Source organism: Cricetulus griseus, chromosome 2 (genome assembly GCF_003668045.3).
Source record: "Cricetulus griseus strain 17A/GY chromosome 2, alternate assembly CriGri-PICRH-1.0, whole genome shotgun sequence".
In the NCBI taxonomy this organism is placed as follows: domain Eukaryota; kingdom Metazoa; phylum Chordata; class Mammalia; order Rodentia; family Cricetidae; genus Cricetulus; species Cricetulus griseus.
This window is the reverse complement of record NC_048595.1, coordinates 113,181,160-113,205,654: the sequence shown is the minus strand read 5'-3', so window position 1 is coordinate 113,205,654 and position 24,495 is coordinate 113,181,160. Positions and strand designations below refer to the sequence as shown.

General features: G+C 37.2%; 1 protein-coding gene across 5 annotated transcripts in view; it reads left to right on the top strand.

The window, feature by feature from the left end:
- The first annotated feature begins 9,789 nt into the window (after nucleotides 1–9,789).
- Epha7 (EPH receptor A7) overlaps nucleotides 9,790–24,495 on the top strand; it is a 143,591-nt gene continuing 128,885 nt past the window's right edge. For 4 of the 5 annotated variants that reach the window (XM_035438988.1, XM_027403435.2, XM_027403436.2 and 1 more), the window contains exons 1-3: nucleotides 9,805–9,901; nucleotides 13,766–13,830; nucleotides 17,299–17,968. In XM_035438988.1, the coding sequence (XP_035294879.1) occupies nucleotides 9,805–9,901; nucleotides 13,766–13,830; nucleotides 17,299–17,968 (832 nt within the window). Of the gene's footprint in view, nucleotides 9,902–13,765; nucleotides 13,831–17,298; nucleotides 17,969–24,495 lie in introns of all 5 variants that reach the window. The other variant, XM_027403437.2, reaches the window with a different exon arrangement.

Genomic DNA, 24,495 nt, shown 5'->3' with positions numbered 1-24,495 from the left:
GGATCTCTGTAAGTTGCAGGCCAGCTTGGTCTACAAAGTGAGTTCAGGACAACTAGGGCTACACAGAGAAACCCTATCTTGAGAAACAAAAACAAAACAAAACAAAACAAAACAAAACAAAAAATGCCAAGCATGTGTTGGTGAGTGAGCCAGAAAGCACTTTCTCAGTGGTTTCTTTCCTATTTTTTTTTTTTTTTTTTTTTTTTTTTTTTTTTTTTGGTTTTTCAAGACAGGGATTCTCTGTGTAGCTTTGGAGCCTATCCTGGTACTCACTCTGGAGACCAGGCTGGCCTCAAACTCACAGAAATCTGCCTGCCTCTGCCTCCCGAGTGCTGGGATTAAAGTTGTGCGCCACCACCAACGCCTGGCTCTCAGTGGTTTCAATATCAACTTCCTTTAGTTCCTGCTCTGATTTCAGTCACTAAAGGACTGTGACCTGAAAGTATAAGACAAAAAAGCCTTTGTTTCATTGAGTTTCCTTTGGTCAGAGTGTTTTAATCCCAGCATTCGAAAGCAAACTAGAATTCCGAAGAAATGAAAATATATGATCCTACCATATAAAGCTTGTATATATGAACATTACTGCAGGATTGTTTGAATAGTCAAAGCACGAAGTGCTGGGTAGAACAATTGCCTGGAATAGATAAGATCTTGAGTAAATCCCAAACACCAAAATAGTAACAATGAATAAACAAGTAAATGTTAAAGAAAATCATTTAAGTGTCTTTAATGAATAAGTGAGTAGACAAGTGTTTTTCAGTGTATAAGTAGGTTATTTGGCTGTGGTCCATCCTTGCAGTACAATGTCATCCTCCAACTGGAATGAGCTATCAACACATTCAACAGCTTGTGGGAACCTGAGGAATAGTTGTGGAATAAAACCAGCTAATATTAAATGCCGCATAATGTAGTATTTCATTTGCTTAACAGTATATTTGTGAAATATATAAATTAAGAAAATGTGAAACCAAGCAAAATATGTAAAAGTATTAGTGGTTGTCAGGATGAAGGGAATTTGAAAAGAAGAGGCAGATATAATGAAAAGATAGTATGTAGCATTTTTGACATGAACTATTGTATTGATAGTAGTAATTGATATTAGTAATGACTATATTAATCTCAACACGGGATAAAATTTAACAAATGCAAACATATGACAGTGTGCATGAAACTAATGAAAACTATCAGTTTCATGTTTTAGCCCTGCACAATAATTTGGTAAGATTTCAACAATGAGGGAAATGAGATGGTTGTTGTATAGTCTCTCCCTGCATATACATGCATACACAAAATTTATGTAATGTATGTTGTATTTTTGCAGTTCTTTCAAAATGAAGGCTATTTTTATTTTTTTTCTCACGTTTCAGAGTATTATAATCATTTTTTAATTTTAAAACAATCTTTTTTATTTTACATATCAATCCCAGTTCCCCCTCTCTCCTCCTGCATACACTCCTCAGACAGAGTGAGCAGGTCTCCCCCTGCCCCCAGAGTCAACAAAGTCTGTCACATCATTTGGGACAGGACCAAGGCCCTCCCTGCTTACAGGACAAAGTACCCCTCCATGAGAAATGGGCTCTAAAAACCGAGTTCATGGCCTAGGGATAAATCCTGGTCCTACTGCCAGTGGTCCCACAGACTGGCAGTAGGACCAAGCCACACAACTGTCACCCACATTCAGAGAGCCTAGTTCAGTCTTATGCAGGTTCCCCAACTGTTAGACCAGAGCCAGTGAGCTCCCACTAACTCAGTACAGCTGTTTCTGGGGGTTTTCCCTTCATAGTCTTGGCCCCTTTGCTCATATTATTGTTTCTCCCTCTCTCTTCAACTGGACTCTGGGAGCTTAGCTGTGGATAGCCAGTGGTAGAATCATTTTAAAAGCACAAGCCTCATTTCCAGTGAATTCATAAGAATCCAGTTGGAATCCCCTTAGCCTCCTGGGAAAACTTGTTACGTATTCATGTTGAACACCCACAACTGAGAGGTAGTACTCCCCAACGCTAGTTGCCTTGATGTGAGCCAATTTGAAATATGTTAGTCATGTAAATGTTCATGCCCTGCTCCTTATGCAACATGGGTTATAAGAATTTTGGGATACTGTGATATATAATTTCAGTAGCAAAAACATTAGCCACATGTCATCCAGAAAACTAGAAATGTGGCTATTCACATACATTGAAATTGTAGTTTTGATATATTAGATGAGACAAAAATAATTATTGAAATAAATATACCCGTTAATTTCTATTCTAATGTGGCTGTCACAAAACTTTAATTATGCGTAAAGTTCACATTGTATGTGTATTGAACAGTGATGTTCAATAGCAATTTTCCCCAACCCTGAGTACACATTATAATGATTAAATGAATAAGTAAATCAAATGGCTGTTGCTGAAACCCTAAAGAGTTTCCTGGGGGGTTTCAATGTGCTTCCCATATTAGAATCATGGACCTAAGTGTAGATCTGAATGTTTTCATCATGGATGTTTGTGAAGGTTTGGGGAATGCACCAGAACACGGCTTGTTCATCCTAGAGATTCTATTAGTCTATTAGTTTCTAAACCATCCCTGCGCTAGGGCTTTTGTGAGACATATTTTAAGAAAATTGGATGATAAAGGATACTTTCCATGAGCTAAGATCTATGTCTTTGTTATCACCTTTTACTTCTAAGTGGACCAGCTTGAGTTGGATGAGCTGCATAGCTTCATACTGCCAGGGATGATTTTTTTTTTTAAAATTAATGCACCAAGCATTCATAATGAGAACTTATCCTGTTTAATTCTCCCATTTCCCTAATAATTATCTTCCCTGTTTTAATATTTATAGCTCTCTTTAAAAATGAATATACATCCTCGGATATATTTTCCCTTTTTTGAACGTTGCATATTAGAGACTCTAGTAATCTGTAGACTTGATTTGTTATTACTAATGACACTGCCAAAAATCTGGTCTCTAGATAATCTAAATAGGAGGAAATATCTTTCCAAACATTTTGGTGGATGTAACCTTCCAGTGATAATGATAAATTAGGTGAAGAAACTAATTGAAAATTATTTATTAATTTATTCAAAAACTTAGTATTTAGTGTATATTCAAGCAGTGATGTAGGTACTACAAAACTTGCATTAAAATCCCTCTGTCTTTGTAAGTCAGATGTTCAGATTAGAGACACAAGAACAGTGCAACCGAAGGTATAAAAAGTGGGAAAGAACAAAAAAGGCTATGAAAACTGGTAAATAACAAAAGGAATAGAGGAGCCCAAGGCAAACCTGAGCAAGCAGAGACAACTAATATTCGTGAGAAGGTAAAGGACAGAGGCGCCAATCATAATCTCCAAAGACAGTGGCAAACACCACACTTCCAACAGTGAAGTTCAAAAAGATCAAAATACCTGAAGTCCAAATTCTCTATGGCTTAAAAATCCCCAAATTTACAATCCTGTAAGATTAAAACCCCAATGTTGAAATCCTGAAAGCTGAAATCCCACAAATGCTAATTCCCATTGAATGAAACCAGCAAAGGTTCCAAAAGACTAATAGAATCTCTAGAAGCAATTACTGCACTTAATGTGTGCTCAGTGGTTTCGTCATAGTAGGGAGGAGGAATAACTAGAAACTAGGAAGTCATTGTTTGTGTGTGTCTCTATGGGGTTTTCCAGAAGAGATTAGTGTATATGAGTAAGGTAGGGCAGATCCATCGAATAGAACAAGAATATGAACATATTCTCTGTGGTGAGGATATCTTGTGGGGGGGGCAGTGAAAAGCAGCTATTCAACACAGTGCAAGACTTCAAAGCTTAGCTGTCATAGAAAGGGCCGTCTCTTTAGACTGCCTATCCCGGTGGTTTTCCATTGCAATATTCTTTTATGTGAGTTGAATTTTCTTTCAAGTTTTCAACCACAACTTAAATTGGCAGCACTGTGTTTTGCAATTCACAATGCTATGACTTTCATTAATACATCATTTTTAATAATGGCAAAGTGAACTAGGTGGAGACTTAGATGTTTTAATTTATCCTATCCATTCTCTTGCAGGATACAGTATTGACTTGGTGTGTAAACACTGTGATCGTAGACGGAAAAGCTGAAACTTTTTCAGTAAAGAAAATGTTTTGTTGTATATCTTTGTTCTCAAGATGTCTGTTCTTTAGGCAACTGTGGATGAGGTAATGATCCAATGTCATTTCTTGGTGTATTTGTTCAAAAGACTTGGGAAGTCTCACACAGTATTTTGAATACCCACAGTTATTATTAAGCATGTAAATACAATTAATAATCACATTGGAATGCATTCACAATTTTTACCCCTTGACTTACTTCTGTATGAACACATTTTATAAGTTCATCATTGCTGTCTTCATGAGCTGGCTGTTAATACATCAGAATATTCATGCCTAACAAGTATATGATTTCCAGTTTTGTTGTATAAAGACTTCTAAAATGTTTTGTCTGTCATGTTTTGTTTGCCAAATAAATGAAGGAAAGGAAGATTAAAAAAGAAAATCTTGAAAAAAGAAAAAAGAAGTAAATAATGGGTCAGTAAAAAAATAAAATAATAATTGACTAGTAATTCGAAGAACAGACATTTTTGTTATATTATGGTAACTACAAAATGCAGTTCCAAAATGTGAGGGATAACACTTCTATGGCCCCTGGACTCTGGCAACAAAGGGCAGAGGAACCTCTAAAGAGGAACAGACCATTGCTAAGTTCTGAGGCCTTGAATCCAAGGCTCAGACCTTTAGCCAACAATTGTCAGCTTAGTCTTTTGTTTCCCTTGCCACTTATTTGGAATCCTTTTAGTCTCAGCCAAATGATTCAGATCTTCTGGAACTTCTAACACTTTGAAATGCAGACAAATTTGAAGTTGGGTTAGAGACCTCTCCTTCCAGGAAGTTTTTTTTTTTTTTTTTTTTTTTTTGTCTTATACAAAAGTGGCCATTTTCTTCACAAAGGACAGACACACACTAAGTCAATGCAAACAACCTTTTGCAGAAAGTGGAGTTGGTCAGAGGAGATCATGCCAATGAATTTTCAATTTTGCAACTAGGGGGCACCATGTATGCACTCCATTCTTCATAACAGAAACTCTCTGAACTAAGATGAATGTGGCATTCCCTTATTATTTAGATTTCCTCACAGAATCCTTTAAGATTAACCAGACATTCTTGAAAATTCCAGTTGTAGTATTAAATGTGCTAAATGGCTAAATGGCTAGGATAGGAGGGAGTCTCTCATATATTCTTCAAGTTAGAGAGTTCAGCTGTTCAGGTAACTTGGACTCTGTATAATGAAGTTGGTCACATGACAATATTTTTTGTGAAGGATTATGGTTGGTGGATTGTAAATCTAGAGAGGAAATCTAAAAGTATCAATAGGGTTATAATATATATATATATATATATATATATATATATATGTTAATTCTTAGTGTTCTTAGTGTGAACTTGATTGGCTAGGACACCCAGAGAACATGATGCCCCCTGGTGGTCATTGAATTATCAGTGCTGTCCTTTACAGCTAAATATTATCTGGATAAGGAGATAACACTTTTTAAGATGGGAAACCATGGTAGCACAGAGAAGTATGTCACACAATTTCAGCCATGTTTTCATATCCACACTGGTGATTTATGCAAAAATGAATGTGGACCTCCCGATGCAAAATTGCTGTCGAAAAAAAAATACTCTTAAGAATACTAACCACATGTAAAGTGATTTTGAAGAACGTATGAAACATCTTTCTTCCAATAATCAGTCCTTTAATATTACTCAAATAGTGGTACTTTTCAAAACACTTGAACACTTTGGTTAATCAGAGTGTTTCGGTGACACCTTAGCAACTCTCCAGTTAGGTATTCCTAGCTAATCTATATTAAACTAACTCAAATACTGTAGCCGAAGCACTCTGATTGTAATCTTTTGAATTTTGCCATTTATCTAACACTCCCAAGCGGATGCAGTTTCATAAAGATGCAAAGTATATTCTTGACTTTTTGCTTGCTAAGTCTGGTGCTGACATGACAAGATGAAATTATTTTCTGTGTTTTATGTTTACATTAGACTGCAAAGAAATGTTTTGCATACAGTACATAAATCATGCTGGCTTAAATATATAAATGGCTTTCCTATGCAGTAGGGAAATGTTTACGTTTGGATTGAAATCACAAGTTGAAAACTTGGTTTTCAGTATCTACTTATCCAGAGCCAGAGCCAGTGAGTATTTTTTTCCTAGTGTTTTCTGTTTTTGTTTTTTTGTTTTTTTGTTTTTTTGTTTTTTTTTTTTTCTGACAGAGCACCTTCTCCAACTCTCTTTAAATAGTTCCTCTTCTTTGAGGAACTAGAATTTGGGCAGTAAGTGAGAAAGTGGTAGGTCCAGAGGCAGCTCTGTGATTCATTGTTAGAGTCAGGGTTCATGGCAGTGTGCTGAGCTCTCCAGGTTTTCTTGCATCTCTACACATGCAGTTCCCCGATGTGCACACATGAACACATGGGGCCACTTTCCTGACTAGAAAATGTATAAACCGTATTCTCTGAAGATTCACAATTTACTCTCCTAAGTATTTATTTCTCTTCTTAAAACACAAAGCTATTTCACAGAGGTAAATACTTAGGTAAATATTAGTATTGTGGAAAGTTAAAAGAAAATAACAGCTGTCTTTCTCACTTAGAATATGACTTTAATTGTCATTAATTTTCATGTATGTATGGTATTTGTGACTACTAGTAAATTGTTAGAGAAGTGATACAATGTGAATAAAACTTCTCTGTGTCTTTGTACCTGAAGACAGGCATTTTTTCCCTCTTTCTACTCTGTCTTTATAGTTGATGTTTCAAAACAGAAGATATGAAAAAATAAGGTTTTAGTATTCATTCCTATGTATTTAAAATTTATAACTTGAGGTAGGCTATTTCATCAACAACAATGGACAATGAGCAAATAAAACAACCACAGTTTTCAAAATTTCTGCTTTGTGGTCAAACATGTTGGTTTTATTTGCTACTGGTCATTTGCTACTGCTCAGGGAAATGATCTCATTCCTAATTTACTTTCTATATGTATAGCATTACTTCCTAAAATTTGCTCAAGAAGTTAGATGCATAAAACATATGTATCTGATTAAACTTATTTTCAAAAAGGTGAGAAAATTTATTATTATTAGATGATTTTTAAAGCATGGGATCTTCTGCTACTGTTCAATTTCAGTAGCTTTACAAGGAGACAGACATATATGCTCTATGATTTATAAACTGTATTCTAATGTGAATTTAAGCATTAAGACACACTATAAAGCCTTATAGATTGAACATTCTATTGACTGTCATGAATTTCCATTTCAATGTCCTGACTTTTTTATCAGCACGCCCACATACCACTAACTTGGTGATCCTAGAAATAAACCTCTTTGTGTGGAGAATGTCACCAGCCTAGCATAAGAGTAGTTAGCCTGGAACTTTCATCTCCAAAAATAAGGGTGTGACTATAAGTGTGCCTGGTCTGATGGAAAGAGGGGCACACTAACAGAAGGCTCTGCACTAAGTACGCTCCCCAGAGGAAACATCAGGTTCCTTCTGCAGTTTCCTGACTTCATTGGGAAGTGTTGGTATTCCAGTCACTGAGTAGGAGTCATTCAATAGATGAGAGGGACATTTTAAACTCTCAAGGCTATCTTGGGTACACTCTAAGAGGACGAGACCTCAGGGAAATTGTTGAAATTTTGGAAGTACTTATTTTGACTATTAGAAATTGTTCATCATTTGTGAGCTTGTGGTTCTGTGAGTTTTAAAGCTTAAGTACAGAGATTTATATTTTTAATTCTGAATTTGAGCTTCCACCTTCTATCCTGATTGCTTCTGTCTGGGTACATAAGACATCATCTTCTCTGTAACCATTGTGCTTTGCCTAGATTGTTTTTTCTCCTTCCAAGATTAATCTATTAAGCATTTTACATTTTCTATGCATCTTTAAAGGGCACTTAAGATGCTTTTAAGCATAATTTCTAAAATATTTAATAGACCTAATGGCTAGCAATATGTATCATTTAATAAATAAGCTACAGAAGCAAAGTGGTTGGAAATGAAGGAAAGTTCATTTCTTTCTTTGGTATAATTACATTAGGCAAGTAAAACAGAAGAATAAAACTATAGAAACAAAAGAAAAGTGTCTGAAGCTGTTATCTCTTAGAAGTCCATACTGCACACACACACACAGAGGATCCAGTGCACATTTCCAGAGAGGTCAACTAGGAAGTTTGTAGCCTGAAGTGAAACTTTCTGTTCATCAGAAATAAAAGACTGATCATCAAGGTGCCTTTTTTTTTCCTTAAGAAAGAAATATTTAATGATAAGAAAAAGCTCATCTTAAATATGTGAACTATCTACTCAACATGACCTTTGAAATAGATGATTTGGCCACTACGTTTTTAAATTCTTCATTTTACAATGTGAACCACCTATTGCTTGCAAAGTGTGCAAAACTGCTTAATGGAAAACAGATTTCTCCAAGCACTTATCCTTGCAGTTCAGGTTGGATGAATTCAAATAGAAACGCTGGTTACACTTTTTATTCTTAGCCTCTCTTAGAACGATAATTACGGAATAATTATGGACTAACTACAGAAAATAGTAAATGTTTGTCCAAGTAGAAGGAATGGCTATGTGAATTTAGTACCTGGCAGCTTTCTTTAAAACTGAATGTTATTTACATAGCGGAATGTATTGGAGCGGGGCAACCCGTGAAAGACCCAAGAAAAATAGAAGCATATAATAAAAACGACAAGCAACGTTTTCTAAGGTCCCATTTGCATGGGGAAGTAACTGAAGGTAAGACTAGGGAAGAGGCGAACATAAAACAAAAGACTCCCTTTCTTTAAACCCCCTTTCAGTGTTTCTTTTGTTATAGGTCGTTGTAAACTCTGGCAAAAATTGTTTGGAAAAAGAAAGCACTTTTGGTTAATTTTCTCCTTCCAGGGATTGAGTGGAGTGGTAGCTAAAAATGTCTGCTGAGTTATAGAACAGAAGTTGAAACTTTCCAAAAAAAGCGGAGGTGGGGGGGGGGGGCAATGTTAATCGACCCGCCCAGTGAAAACAAAAAAAAGTAAAAGCTACTCTACAGGCACAACTCAATTTCCCTGTCCCGGTCGGTGTCGGTGATTGGTAGGTGAGGAAAGGCTTGTGTCACTTCTGCCTTCTAGAAGACGTGAGCGGCACTGCTATATACAGGAGTGTAAGTCAGGAGAATTATTTCGGGTTTATCCAGCTCAGTGAAGCTGCAGTAGCTAAAAGCCAAGTGCTCCAAGCAGCACGCTGCTGGCCTAGCCCTACTCATCCCCGCTTTCCCAGCAACCTAACTGGGAGGGAATTCTGGACTTGCAACCAGACTCCGCTCGGCGCTGATTGGCTCCCGCTCAGGGCCCCGCCTTCGAGGTAGAGGCGGCCACTTCGTAGGGACCCGCCCCCTGGCCCTGGGAATCGCCGCCTGGCAGGCGGGCTGCGTCTGCCACTCAGTCGGAGTGGCGGTGGCTCTAGGCTCGGAGCCCCGCCCCACCCCCCTAATTGATATTATTGGAGTGTGGAGCAAGCGGCCGGTCTGCAGTCGGAGACTTGCAGGCAGCAAACACGGTGCGAACGAAACGGAGGGGGGAGAGAAATCAAACAGCTAAGCGTGGAGCAGCCGGCCTGGGACCCAGAAAGGGATCGATGCGAAGAGCGCAATAATAACAACAATAATAACCCACTTCGGAGCAAACAGCATCTAAAGAGCTGCGACCCAACTGCAGCCCAAAATCAAACCTGCTCATGCACCATGGTTTTTCAAACTCGGTACCCTTCGTGGATTATTTTGTGCTACATCTGGCTGCTCGGCTTTGCACACACGGGGGAGGCGCAGGCTGCGAAGGAAGGTAAGGCCAGGGGAAAGCAAAGTTTGTTCTGACTTATTTATTTCGCTGTCTACCTGCACGAGCCCACGGGTCCGCGGCGCTGCCGGTCGCGCCTCCGGCGCCGGGCGACCCTCCCCCGACCCCCGCCCCCTCCCTGCCGGCGGCTCGGAGCGACCAGCGGCGACCAGTTGGGACTAGTCGGGCCCTGAGCTCCGAGGGTGGCCGGGGACCGGCGCGCGCTCCGCAGCCAGGGCAGTCCACCGGGGCCAGCTTGGCGAGGTTGGCCGGCCAGCTCCGTTCTCTTCCATCCGTCGGCTCGGGTCTTGCGTTGTAGCCGCCGCGCCTGACCATTCTTTCGCGATCGGCCTGTCTCGGGCGCCTCGGTCAGAGTTGGTTTGGAAGCTGGGGAGTGCAGCTGCGCGTCGCCCGCAGCCTTCCCGGAGGGGCCGAGACTTCCGAGGCTGCGAGCGCACGGGATCCTGGCGACTCGCTCACTGCGGCGGCGGCGGCGGCGGCGCGGGCCTGTGGTGGGCGCTCGGCTGCCGCGAGAAACAATGCGGCCGCGAGGGGAGGCAGCACGCGCGGGGCCCGGGCTCGACTTGCCGCCGGGAGGGCTGGCCACAGCCGGTAGCCTGCCGTGAGAAGCCACCGAGTGAGAAGTCTCCAGTCACTTGGCCCAGGTCCGGTACTCCGGGACCCCGACTGGCCAGCCTTGGCGAAAGCCCTGGCCTCCGGGAATCAGTTCTGCTATGGGAGGGGAGGTTTCTTTTGACCACAGCATACGCCTGTACGTGGGTATTTTTCCCTGCGTCTCCTTTGAACCACTGGCAAATGGTAAAATACCTTTCGGTGCCTGTAGTTGGAGCTGGGGAAAAATAAATTCTGTCAAAGGAAGTGTTTTGTTGCTAAGCGGTGTCACAATACCGGACCCGATCTGACAACCTGCGTATTTAATGTTGATTTTCAGATACTTTAGGAACCTTCTCAGAGCTGCAAAGGGAGGGAGATGTTAGATTTAGGTCATGGTAGTACTAAAGGGGTGGGGGGGGCGTATTGGTCCTCGCTTCTTCTATCCCTAAAACTTAGGATTTCACGGGAGCTTTTCTTTATTGTCTTTGCCCACCCTTCTCCGTCCACTCAATATCCCCAGCCCGGTGCAGTATCCTACTTTGGAACAGCCTGACCTTCTGACCCCTCTTTGCACATCTGCAATCTGTGTTGACTCTAAATCCATTCAGAGAAAAACGTGTCTCTGAGCTGATGGTGGTTGTGTTTGCAGGTGAACCAGCGTCTGCCAGAGACACCCATTCACCTACCCACCAAACACACATTGCGAGCCTCTTGACTTTGGCGATCAGAAATAGTCACCCCGCCACCTTGTCCCGAATCCTCCGTAATAGCGGGATCTGAGGAAAAGTTTGCTCGGCACAGCGAAGCGGCGCGCACGAGCTCTGGCAGACTCCAGCAGGAGTTTGAGCTATAAATAACTGCATCACTAGGGGGAGAGGTGCCTACAGCCAGCAGGCCTCGCTTGCTCTCCTCCTCCGGTGCTACGTGGAGAGGGTTCTGATGCTTGGAGCCCGAGTTCTTTAGATGCAGACAAGATGTTTAAGACGCAGGTGGAAGGGGACGCGCCCCTCTTCGCGGTGGCGATGCTCGGGGCGCTCTGGCGCAATCAGGCGATGGCGTTCCCGGAGCGCTGCTACCCGGAGGTGGCCCGCGGCATCGCTGCACCCTAGGCGCACAGCCGGCCCGCAGCGCCGCGAGCAGGTGCGCGGCTTCTAGGGCGGCTGGGGTTGGGGGTGATCGCCCGGCTCCCCTTCCCCGCTTTTCTAGTTCCAGCCGGAGTGGCTGGAGAGAACCGAAGCTAATTGCAGCGGCCGCTTTTCCTCCCGACAGTACACCGGCCGCCGCGCCCTCAGAGGAGGCGCTTCCCGAAAGCCCGTCTGTTCCTCATACTCCTGCTCGAGCTGGGCGCCACCGGCTCCCTGGAGTCCCCGGTCTGGAAGTGTAATGGACGCTAGGTTGGCAGGCGCGGCCGTCTGGCTGCCCCGCCCCGCCCCGCCCCGCCCCGATGCTCCGGCAGTACTGGAGCCGAGCGGCTGGCCTCAGAGCATCAGTCCCGACCCCTGGTAGCCACCAGCTGCCCTGTTTCTTCTCTGGGCGCGCGGCGAGGCGGACTCGGTGTCGCGAGCCCAGAGGGAAGAAACACGCGGGGGCGATTGCATTCAACACCCCAGAGCCGCCAAACGCATCATGGGCTCGGTGGCCACCTTCCACATCCTCTTGATTTGTTAATTTCGCTGCTAACTTGCTGGCCACCAAGTCGCCCACGGTGAAAGGCGAAGCAGAAAAGGGTAATTGCAGTGTTTATTTCATTCCTAAAATCAACCCAAAGGGTCACTTAGGCTTAAAATCCACTGAGTGTTGTCAATACAGAAGCGCCCTCCCCTACAATAAATTCCAAAAGAGAGTCCTGTGGCTTCAATTTGTTTCCTTAGGCTTCATCTCTTCCTCATAATAATAGTAATAATAAAATCCTTTAACAATTAGTTTCCTTGTAAATACGCTAAGCCAGACTTACTGGTATTCCAACTTAAAAGGCAAATTGAAATTTTATAAGTGACGTGTGTATTTAATTGCAAGGGAGTCGATTTTTACCGGAGCAATCTTAAATGTAAAGCATTAAAACCAAGCAATTCAATCTCATGTCTTTGTACTTTCTGTTTCCAGTTACTGGGGATGACTGAGTCCTGTAAAGGAACGGAGTGCATAGTCAATTGTTCTTTGCTTTCTAACACAACTGTTTTCTTTACCTTTCAAAACACACACCATTTAAAACACGAGCCTGGAAATATTAAGAAGTTTATGTGAGTATATAGTTTCAAGTCAAAATGTCAACATTTTCCTCAGATTGATATTAAGCATGTGGAAAGAATATTCACAATGGTTTCTGGACCCATAGATCATTTGTCAAAATGCTTTGGGGTCAGATATATTGTTTTAAAGCTCCAAAGCTATGTACTTCTAAAACAAGTTTGATCAGTAAATGTTTTATAAGAATAATTATCTTAAACCAACATCTCCAACTGAAAGTATAATGTATCATAGCATACCATTCTAATGAATTTTTACATTGATACCAATAATACCTTAATCACAATTTTCATAAATATTAATTATAATTTTTGATAGTCTAAAGATGAAATACCATTGTTAGTAGAAGTCAGATTAGAGTTTAAAATGTTTAGAGAATAGCTAGTATGTTGAAATGTTTCCCGTTAAAAAAAAACATATATGAAAGCTGCCTGATTAGCTGAGAAGCACAAGTTACAGATAACAGGGAATTATTTCTCATGGTGACATTGTTTAACATGGATCTACATTCACGTTGGTAGAAGACAAAGTATTGTGAGTTTTTTTCTTCGTTAAACATTAAACTCCAATTGTCAAGAGATTATAGAAAATATTGCTAGCAGAATATTAAAAAGTAGAGCCTGGCTGAAAAGTTGTGTAGGGATTCTATCTTATTATGCTCATGTTGGTATATTTTTGGAAATGTGAAGACCTCACTGACTTGCAAAACTATTGTTTGTTATTACTGCAAATCACTTTCTCTGATTTTTAGCTTTTCACTCCCACTTTATTGCTAGTATTTCATTGAAAATTTATTTTAAATTTTAATTGAAGGATACCAAGTGCATAGATATTTTAATATGTCCCCCCTCCAGAAAGTATAATATGCTTATGTAAAATGGCTGTTGACTACACCATTTATATAAATGTCTTAAGTCATCAAGTAATAATTTAATAAAAATTAGATTTAAACTGTAGAGATGTGTTTAATTTTTTTGTAATATTTGGAAATAAAACTTTCTTTTTCAGTTCTCTTATTGGACTCGAAAGCACAACAAACAGAACTGGAATGGATTTCCTCTCCACCTAGTGGGGTACGTATATCTCTCATACAATATGATCATATCTGTTTAGAGAAAGAAACACAAGCTTCCCCCAGGGAAACCATTCACATTCATACATGTAAAAGGTTTACAACTTCAATATATTGTTCAATGTTTTGTCTTCTCATGAGATACTGGATTCTTCAAATACATAATGTATACATACAGCTTTGAGAAATAGGAAAAAAAATCATACCCATAGTCTTTGAGTTGTTATTGTGAGTGCCATCAATCATGCCTGTGTGTTCAGGTTATAAATGCTAACTAATTGCAGGGAACATTCTTTTCACAAACTCACTTAAGACTCTGCAGTTGCCTTATGCTTCTGTATAATAATCAGTAGGTAGAGTCTGTGTAATTCTTTAAAACAGTATGAAACCTGTTTTCATCTTTTAAAAATAGTTCTAACATTGCCCAAAGTAGACTTCAGAGGGTAGCTAAAACTGTCAGACAATATTGAGGCTTAAGGTTTGCTGTGAAGTGTTAGATTCTTACCATTTGTGTTGTACTATCTGCTGTTATTAACCAAAATTGATGACAGAAATATATCTATATTATAATACAGCAAAATTTTGCTGCAGTAAATGTGACTGAATATTAAATAAGCCTGTCCAAGTCTGAGTAAAACCTTAAATGTTTTCTTTTTACCATATTTCATATACTCAGAAAATATATTATTCAAATTTAGTTTGATATCATCTTTATGTGTCATTTCTGATGGTGAGTTAGGACAAATTTTTTATTTCTGATAAAGCAAGTGGACTCTGAGAAAGGGAAAAAATCCTCTATTTTAACTAAAGTTTATCTTTAATGCATGAGGAAATCTGGGGCTAAAGGGGCATGAAATATCAATGATATTATAAACACTTTCAACAGATTTACAATGAGAACGAATGTACAAGAACAAAATCATAGAATCAACATAGCATGAGCAGGAAAGTCACTTGGAGAGCTTTTCATTTAATAGTAAAGTGAGAAATTTTGAGAATGCTTCAAGTATTCAGAGTTTTCGTTAAATTAAAATTTGAGAAATTTTTCAGAGATCATATTGTAGTGATCTTTATTGGCCATAGAAATTATGGGAAAGTTACAAATAATTTATAAATTTAATATAGAAGTCCACAGAATTTGAGGTACTTCCATGTATGTGAAATTGTTTTCATTAAAAATATACATTGTAGAAAGATATACATAGTTAAAAACAAATATACAGTACCAGTCTTGCCAATGACAGATGCAGCCCATTTTCTACTATCCATCAATTAAAACGAATAGATACAGAAGATGGTTTTATCTCTGAGAAGAAGTAACTGATAAATGATTACAGTACTTCATCCATGTGTAATCCACAACATGATAAATTGTGACTGTCAATGTTATCTTGGACTCATATGGGCATTTCATCAGTGCAGAAAATCTTGAGTTAAAGTTTAACTATATATATATGTGTGTAAGAATCAATATTTTGTGTAAGAAAATATGATACAGAGACATTCCTTTCTATGACACAGATTTGTTCACACATGCTTACATAGAGAAATATTGTTTCTGAGTCATAAGAAAATATTTTTGTAGCTATAAAAATACTTTATAATATTTACAAAATTCACGGTCTGAATTGAGACATCTATCCCAATAGTGTCATTTGTGAAATGCTTTCAGTTTTAAAAGCTGTGTAATAAAACAATGGCATAAATATCAAATAGACTTTGCTTTCATGACTTTCTTGGCAAAGATTTATTTCATGGATAACAAAATTTATTTCTCCTATCTGGAATGACATAATTACTCTTAAAATTAAACATGTCAAAATTCCACATATTAGTCTTCCAGAATGATCAGCCTTGATTTCTCCAAGCTGAAGTATGGTAAGAAGGGCACATTTTGCTTTGGATCTCTTGCTGTTTGATAGGCACCGTGACTGTTTTTCCTTCTTTTATAACTTCAATCCATTCAGGAAACAAAAATTAACTATCAGTTGAGGAATTTGAAATATTTGTCTTAGTTACATACAGACAGACTCAAAACAGCTACCTCAAGAAATAAATGGAAAGCTTACATAGTGTTATACAGTGGAAAAATGTGTGCCAAGAAGCATAATATGAAAATCAATTCTTTGCTGTTTGAAGACCTTTGGCAACATTAGACTGTTATAATAAAAATGTAGTAAATATAACATGACTAGTTCTTTCATGAGACATTTCTGAGTTGGGGTATTCTGCAATTTATCATTCTTCTAATTTTATAAGAATGATTTTTTAAAATACATGCTAACATTATACCACAGTTTTAAATCAATTAATATTTTGATCAGGTTTTACAAGTGAAAAATCATTACCAAATATATATCATCATATTTTCCCCTCTACATATTTTGAATTAACAATTTAAGTATCAGATGCTAGAGGACTTAAGACCTAAAATACATAATATTTTGTATCTGCTATTTCTAATTGAGTGAGTACAAGTAGATGACAGTTTCATCATTAATATATCATACTGTGAGTTGTGAAAAATTGCAATAATAGTAAGAGAGGACATAAGTAGCTATTACTGAAGCCTTTAAAGCTGTTAGATGTCCTGAACTTGTTTGCTATGAGCAGTAAGTAATATACATGTTCCATTTATCTTTGAATTTGTTGCTGAACTATCTATCTCTCCTTTACTTGTGAAGTAATATAAGTGAATTCACTTGTAATATATATTTATATATTTCAATAGATACAATGTATATATATATATACATATATATATGTATATATACTATCAGAAGATAAATGGACATCTAAAAACAATCCTTGCATAGCTTGCTAATTTGACACCCATATTTGGTTGTCTACTGAAAACAATTTGTTTATAAGAGTGAATTTCCAAACTACTTGATAATTATATATGGCTTTATGTACACTTTTAAATATGATGCTGGAAAAATAAGAAACTGTAAAATGTTTCCTTTTCACATAATTGCAAAATATTTCACATTATGAATTGCAACATACTGTTAAATGTTTTTACATTGCAGTATTTTTGGAATCTTGTTCCAAATATTTATAGAGATCTTTGAATTTAAGAATAAAATAAACACTTAAAATAACAACTGAGTTATCCAGAGTTCTGACTGGCATCCATACACTTTGAGGGATAGTTTTAATAATCACTAGCCTTAGCCTGTTAAAATTGCAGTCTCACTAGAGATAACAGACTTAAACATGAAAAGGCATGTAAGAATGCTTCCAGAAGATGCGAAACAATGAAATGTTCATTGTATGTTCAAACACAAATGATGCTCTGTTACTAAAATGCCGCAGAGTGGGAATCCTACCATCTCTGACTTTCAGGGATCCATACTTGTGGTACTGTTATTATTCTTCATATTATTTGGAGAATGTGATGTCATTTTTTATTTTTATTTTTGCTGAAAGACTAATGAGTCCCCTCCCCCTTTTAAAACATTTACAGTGGGAAGAAATTAGTGGTTTGGATGAGAACTACACTCCGATAAGAACATACCAGGTGTGCCAGGTGATGGAGCCCAACCAGAACAACTGGCTGCGGACTAACTGGATTTCTAAAGGCAATGCACAAAGGATTTTTGTAGAATTGAAATTCACCTTGAGAGATTGTAATAGTCTTCCCGGAGTACTGGGAACTTGCAAGGAAACCTTTAATTTGTACTATTATGAAACAGACTACGACACCGGCAGGAATATAAGAGAAAACCTTTACGTAAAAATAGACACCATTGCTGCAGATGAAAGTTTTACACAAGGTGACCTTGGTGAAAGAAAGATGAAGCTGAACACTGAGGTGAGAGAGATTGGACCTTTGTCCAAAAAGGGATTCTATCTTGCCTTTCAGGATGTAGGGGCCTGCATAGCATTGGTTTCTGTCAAAGTATACTACAAGAAGTGCTGGTCCATTATTGAGAACTTAGCTGTCTTTCCAGATACAGTGACTGGTTCAGAATTTTCCTCCTTAGTTGAGGTTCGTGGGACATGTGTCAGCAGTGCCGAGGAAGAGGCAGAAAATTCACCCAGGATGCATTGCAGTGCAGAAGGAGAGTGGTTAGTACCCATTGGAAAATGTATCTGCAAAGCAGGCTACCAGCAAAAAGGGGACACTTGTGAACGTAAGTAATATTTGTTACTTAAATTTAAATTTTCTAATTATCAGATATTTTCTGTAATAACAAATGATCAAATAAGTATATCTTTTATGCCAGTTACCCAGGTCATTTTATCTTAAAAGACACCATTGAACACAACAACCATGTACTGATATCTTCACTGGTGATGTACAATAAATATTGGTGAGGATAACAATTGTTACTATATTTATTTGTCCCATTTAACACATTTGCTAATATGGAGGGAAGCAGTTGCACACTGGACTGTAAGGCTTAAAAGAAACAGGCCGGCAGGTAGACTTAGCCAGTGAAGACTGAGGGCATGCCAATAGGATTTTGGGGAGATATGATTCTTCCAGCTTCTAAGCTCTGTTCCTTTGAGCCTTTTATTAGCACAAAATAGAAGGAACAGTGACTTATTAAGAGGAGCCCTATTATTTAACAATTAGAGCACAGACATTTAAAGTTATTTTTTCATAAATAAGGGAATTTTGATGCGACATCACCATTTCTTTTAATTCATCTCTGTAGTTACTTGTCCAATGTCATTTTTTCTCAAGTAAAGAACAAAATGGGTGCTCTTCTGATAAGTCATCTTTTATAGTGGATCATAATTTGTTTAAGTTATCACAACACAGCAATTGAGTTGTCCATATTTGGTTTTGATTAATAATAGTATATATCTTCAGGAATCCTTGTATTTGTAAGTTTCCATTTTCTCTTAATTAGCATTATGTGATTAAATATTGGCCATTTTTTAAAAAAAATTCAAATAATAACATGAGTTCCATCTTTTCCAATTTAACTTCTGAAAAAATATGCAAAATTATATTACTTATGTTAGTACTAATTTACAAAGCATAAAGTAATCTATAAAAATGACTTTTATGTTTTCCTTGAACTACTAAGGTGGCAGCATAATTTAAATACTTACAATGACTAGTTAGCTTAAAAGTAACTGCAGCTAATAATTGTTATAACTAACTACATTTTCTGCTAGCTACTCTGGGTATTATTCTCATGTTTTCTATGTATTAGCCTGTTTACTGAGGTAGGTGTACCTTTTCTGTGTATTTTACACAATGGAAAAGGGAGTCTGTTGCTGTTACACTAATAATACTTGTGTTAGTTTAGATTCAGACTTAACATATTCTGACTCGCGTCTATATATTTAACAACATTACTATTGTAATTTCTTTCACAAAGCAAGGAGAATCCTAACAAATACTACTTTTCATTGTCGATCTTAAATGTTTTCCACATAGTAACAAGCTATCCCATGTCTTATGTCAATTACATTATTTCTTTCCCCAATTTTTATAAGAATATTTAAAGAATAAATAATAATTAAAAAATTTAGATATCTGAAACAAAGAGTTTCTGTACACACCTTTAATCCCAGTTCTCTGAAGGCAGAGGCAATTGAGTACTCAAGTTCAAGGACAGTCTGATATACATAGTGAGTTCCAGGTCAGTCAGAGACTGGGTAAAGCCCCATCTCCAAACAGACAGACAAAACAAATTATATCTCTCATAATTCATTTAGTTACGTTATGTTTCTTTGGCTTTATAAATGGCCATTCTAAGTTGAGACCTGCTGTAAGTAGAAATTGCCTACTGAGTTTCAAAGGAATAAAAGAACCACATACAATTAGAAATTTCAGTATTCAATATAGTCTGAAATAATAAATTAAAATTAGGTGTGTTGAGTTAAATTTGACATTACATTAAACCTGTATCAATGCTTAAGCAAGGTGTAGCTATGTGTTTCTGTTATTCAAGCATCTGGGGACAGAGGCAGGAAGTTGACAAAACTGAGGCCTGCTGGAGTGGCCTCAGCACTCCAGGCTGTGCAAAGAAATACAATGAGACCTTTATTTTTAAGCAAAAAAACCCTTTAATATTTATTTCTCTCCTTTGGACACATGAGGTGATATGTCAAACTTACATGTATGATTCACCTTGTACTCCTACTGGCCACATAGTTTAGATGATAAAGCTGAACTCATGTTTTTCAGCCTTGTTTGAAGAGCTAAATACATGATGTGGATTGCCAGGTTGGATATAAAGAAGTCCTTCCCCAGCACTCAATTATTATCTGCACTGTAGATCACACTGGGAAGTGAAGAATTCTGAACAAACAAAAGGGGCTTCAGTAGGCTTAGGTCCCATTAGCAAACACAGCGTTCACTCTCTTATACCCGTACCATCCACTTCCCTTCTTCATTTCACAGTAATCAATTAGAATATCCTCAGGATTCCATACATGGGAACCAAACAATAATAAAAAAAGATACAAAAATTTGCCATCTTTCTTCAGCAGAATGTAATCTTCCTGATCAAAATAATCATTTACCCAATGAACTAATCAGCAGAAAGGTGATATTCTTATCCAGTTAACAACAGTTACTGGGAAGCGATGTTGAGTCGATTGTACTAGTTATTTAAATATTTTGACAGCACCATTGCTTTTTTTTTTCCTTGTAAAACAAAAGCTAATGCTACTAATTGATGTGAAAGATGAATTTCAGTTTTGCACAGTTATAACTGGGGAAGAAGCAAAGCAGGAATGCCTATGTAAAAGGTTAAATTTGTCTGATAAAAGACTAGGAAATAATTTTAAAAGTTCTGTTCTTTTAAGAATTAAATTTTTAAAATGAAAATTAAAGTTACAATTTTCATTTTATTTTATGTAATTTAACAGGAAATGTTTGAGTTGTACACTGTTATATAGAGACCTTAACACAAATATCTTTAATCATAGTTTACAGATAATATTTGCTGTAAGAAAAGTACCCAGTTTGTTGCAAGGTAGCAGAATCATTTTTGCTAAACATTATTATACATGATGTTCAAACAAGGCTGAAATACTTATTTTTGTTTTAAGGAATTAGCACTACATTTGAACACCAAAATTACTGTCACCTGTGAACTACACCATGGCACCTAAAACTAAAGTAAAAAACCCTCCACCTTCATCTGCACAAAGTTCTGCCATGTCTTAGGTGCACACTGACAGTCGGCACTCATTCGATTTTAAAAACACAAAGCAGTAAGGTGTCTCTATATGCCCTTATATTTGCCTCAGTATAAGTTGGTGACATTGGTCAGGACTGAACTTTCTTAGGCTGTATGATTTGGGGATGTACTCGAGGAGGGAGCTATGCTCATCTGTGGAAACACTCTGCTCCTTGGCAAGGTTCCAGTGCATGGCTGTGGGGGTGCCTGGCTCTGGATTTGATCCAGGCCTGCCTTTATAATATTCCTCCTGTTCCCTCTCAATGATCCTGTTAAGAGCTGGAAAACAAATCCAGTCCCTTATTGAGGAACACTGATGTCTTGAGAGGGGATGCTGGTGTGTCCCTAGCCAAATGTGACTGATTAGCCACTTAAAGCCTAGTTTATCTGGGGGCTGTCCAGTGCATCATTGTGGTGCGTACTACAGGACAATGTCAAAAGTGAGTCACTGCAAGCTGGACACAATTTTTGTTATTTCATGAACTTGAAGAAAGGATTTCTGTTTCTAAAAATTGCATGTTTCTGAAATCTATGAATACATGAGGAGTTTTGAATAATTCTCTATGAATGCATGAAGAAATTATAATAAACAATAGTATTACAAAGCAGATCTTTGCAGTTACTTTAAAACACATAATTCTAACGTGTAAGATTTTCTTGTCAAATTTACTCTTTGAAAATTTGTCTTTAAACTGCAACTCGAGTGAAAACTAACCAATACATTTTTCTATGTAAGAAAGATAGCTATTTAAAAACTTACATATTATACTTTACAATATATGTGAGAAGGTTAGTAAAATTGTATCCCGAAACATATCTACACTTTGAAATTTTTGTACCATTTTGCATTCTGCACATGTGTAGCTGAGTTTCATCATAGATTGCTGTAGGTAGTTTGCAGTAGATCTTAAATAATCATGGCCCTTCATTTCCTCATTTAATAATCATTTTAACTTTGCTAATTATCTGAATCTCAAAGATGCTATGACATTGAGATTAGATGAGTGTTGGATCTTTATTTTACTTTTGTCTTTCCTCAGCTATACTACATGCTTCCCTAAAGTCTTGCTGGACTTCAGTGCATAGTTTTATTGCTGCAGAGCTAATCACACTTTATTTTTTTGAGGATGTCTGAATAATTATTTGGCTCTGATGTTCTAGCTTCTTTGCTTTCAAAATGTTCTTCCTGGCTTGAAACTTAGAGTTTATATCATCCAAATTGTAAAAAAAAAAAAAAAAAAAAACATGGTGATAGTATAGAAATGTGATTTGCTTGCTGTGTTTATATTGCTTAATTACATTTTCTGAAAAGAAAAATTTAGGAATTTCCTCTTGATTATTTTAAATACAAATTCAAAATGATAGATTTATAGTTTTTATTAGAAAGGTTTTCTTCACATCTTATCTTATTATTTTCATTTGATAAGTTAATAGAGATATCATTTTAGTGATAGATAATTTATAAACTTTTAATATATACCAATATGGAACTTAAAACATATATTTGATTTTAAAGCATTAACAATATTTAAAAATTGCTTCTTCTTTAGAGTTCTGATACCATGGACATGTATTAATTTCACAGACAAATAATACATGAATTGCACCATTAATTTCCATGATAGCCAATGAGTCATTCAAATATATTTTATTGCTATGCAAATAATAAGAGAGAAATATAATTGTATTACCATGTGGATTGTTGTGATGAAGAAACTGTAAAATTCTGAAAATCTGGATCCACACCTTACCAGGTGCTTAAAGTAGGACATTCTAAGCCTTAATTTCCTTAAGTTTAAATTGGGGCTAATAAAAATAGTACTTCCCTCATAGGGTTCTTGTCAGAATTGAATGAAATAATGCACATTAAACCCTAAGAATAGTATCTGGGACATACAAAGTAATCAATGGATTTGTAGTGTTATCTTATTGTTAATAATACAGTATGATAGATTCTAGAGAAAGAAATCTTATGGCAATGAATGAGTGAAAATATATCGTGCAGGCCACAACCAGTGAATTGTCCTTTAACCTAGCATTCTAACTCAGACAACACATAAGAGGGCATTTAAATAAGATAAAATAACTCTTACACAGCCATTTTCATTTCAAACAACGTACGTATCTGAAATATTAGAAGTAATTCCAGTGGCCAAAGTTAAGGCTTAACACTGCAGTTGAATTTGGTTCTTGTAATATCAATGACTCTATATAAAAATGTGCATTTCTTTTAAATATTTTGAGTGAAAACTCATGTAAAAATTTATATACACATATTTAGGGAAAATAGCTGTAACTATAAATGTAACTATTATTTTGATATAGTGTTGGGATTTGAGGTGATACTTTGTTCTCTCGGCATTAAAGATATCTGGAACATTAACTTTTATATGTTACAATTAGTATACTTAATTATACTATAATTAATTATGATTTTTAGTTATAGGTAATCACATAGTTCACACAACATTAACTTAAATTGTGTCTTCAAAATATGGTCTTAAAATGACATTAGCTTCTGCATAAATGATGCAAAATTGGTAAATGGCAAGTATAATTTAAGTGATGCAAAAAGAGAGAGATTTGGTGTTTTTGGTTAAACAGCTCATAGATTTCTTTTACTTAAATTTAGTTAGTAATAGACAATCAGCAAGTTACATGTACTAATTTAATAGTGTTGAGAGATGTCACTGATTCATTCAGCCCAATAGACGCTTTTCCCTAATGTGAAGAGCAAAAAGCTAGGACTGAAATAATAACAAATTGCTTCACTGATCATGTGTTTTACCTCATGCATGTACTTGATTTGGATATCCATTTGATTTATTCATTTTCTCCACTGCTGTCATATTTGTGACACTGTCCATGCCACCATATAGGTTAGGAGATGAACCTCAGGCCAGCGGATCTATGCCAAGTGTCCTTGCCTGCTTAGCAGTCTAGCTAGCTCATGCACATCTTCAATGTAAAGAAGCAGGATCCTGGTGACACTGGGACAAGTACCTACTGTCACTGGGTGTGCAAGGCTGCTCTTTAATCAGGTTTCTCAGTCTTCAGTATCCCCAGAGTACCTGGGTAATTATGGAGGGCCATATCAGTTGTAAGATCATGTTAATTGACTTTCAGAATATTTCGAAAGGTGATATAAACCTGAACATTTTCTTGCATTACGACAATTTCAAAGTATTTGTTTCTGTTTTCCTAAGCACACTATACATTACAATTGTTTTTCATCTCTTTTTTTTAATTGCATTTTTTCAAATGGCAGTCTGAATGTGGTGTGTTAAGTACTGATATATAGTATTCCTCTATTGTTTAGAAGCTTCATGCTCGAAATTGCCTACAGAAAATCCCTGTTTTTCGGACTGGTGCTTAAGTCCTTTCATTTTAATGATGGCCATTTTTTTCTTTTTTGTAATTTCAGTGAAAATTATCATCAATGAAGTCCTGCTTTTCTCCCTTTGCCTGATACTTGTCTACTCAGCTTTATACATTGGTCCACTTTTTTTCTT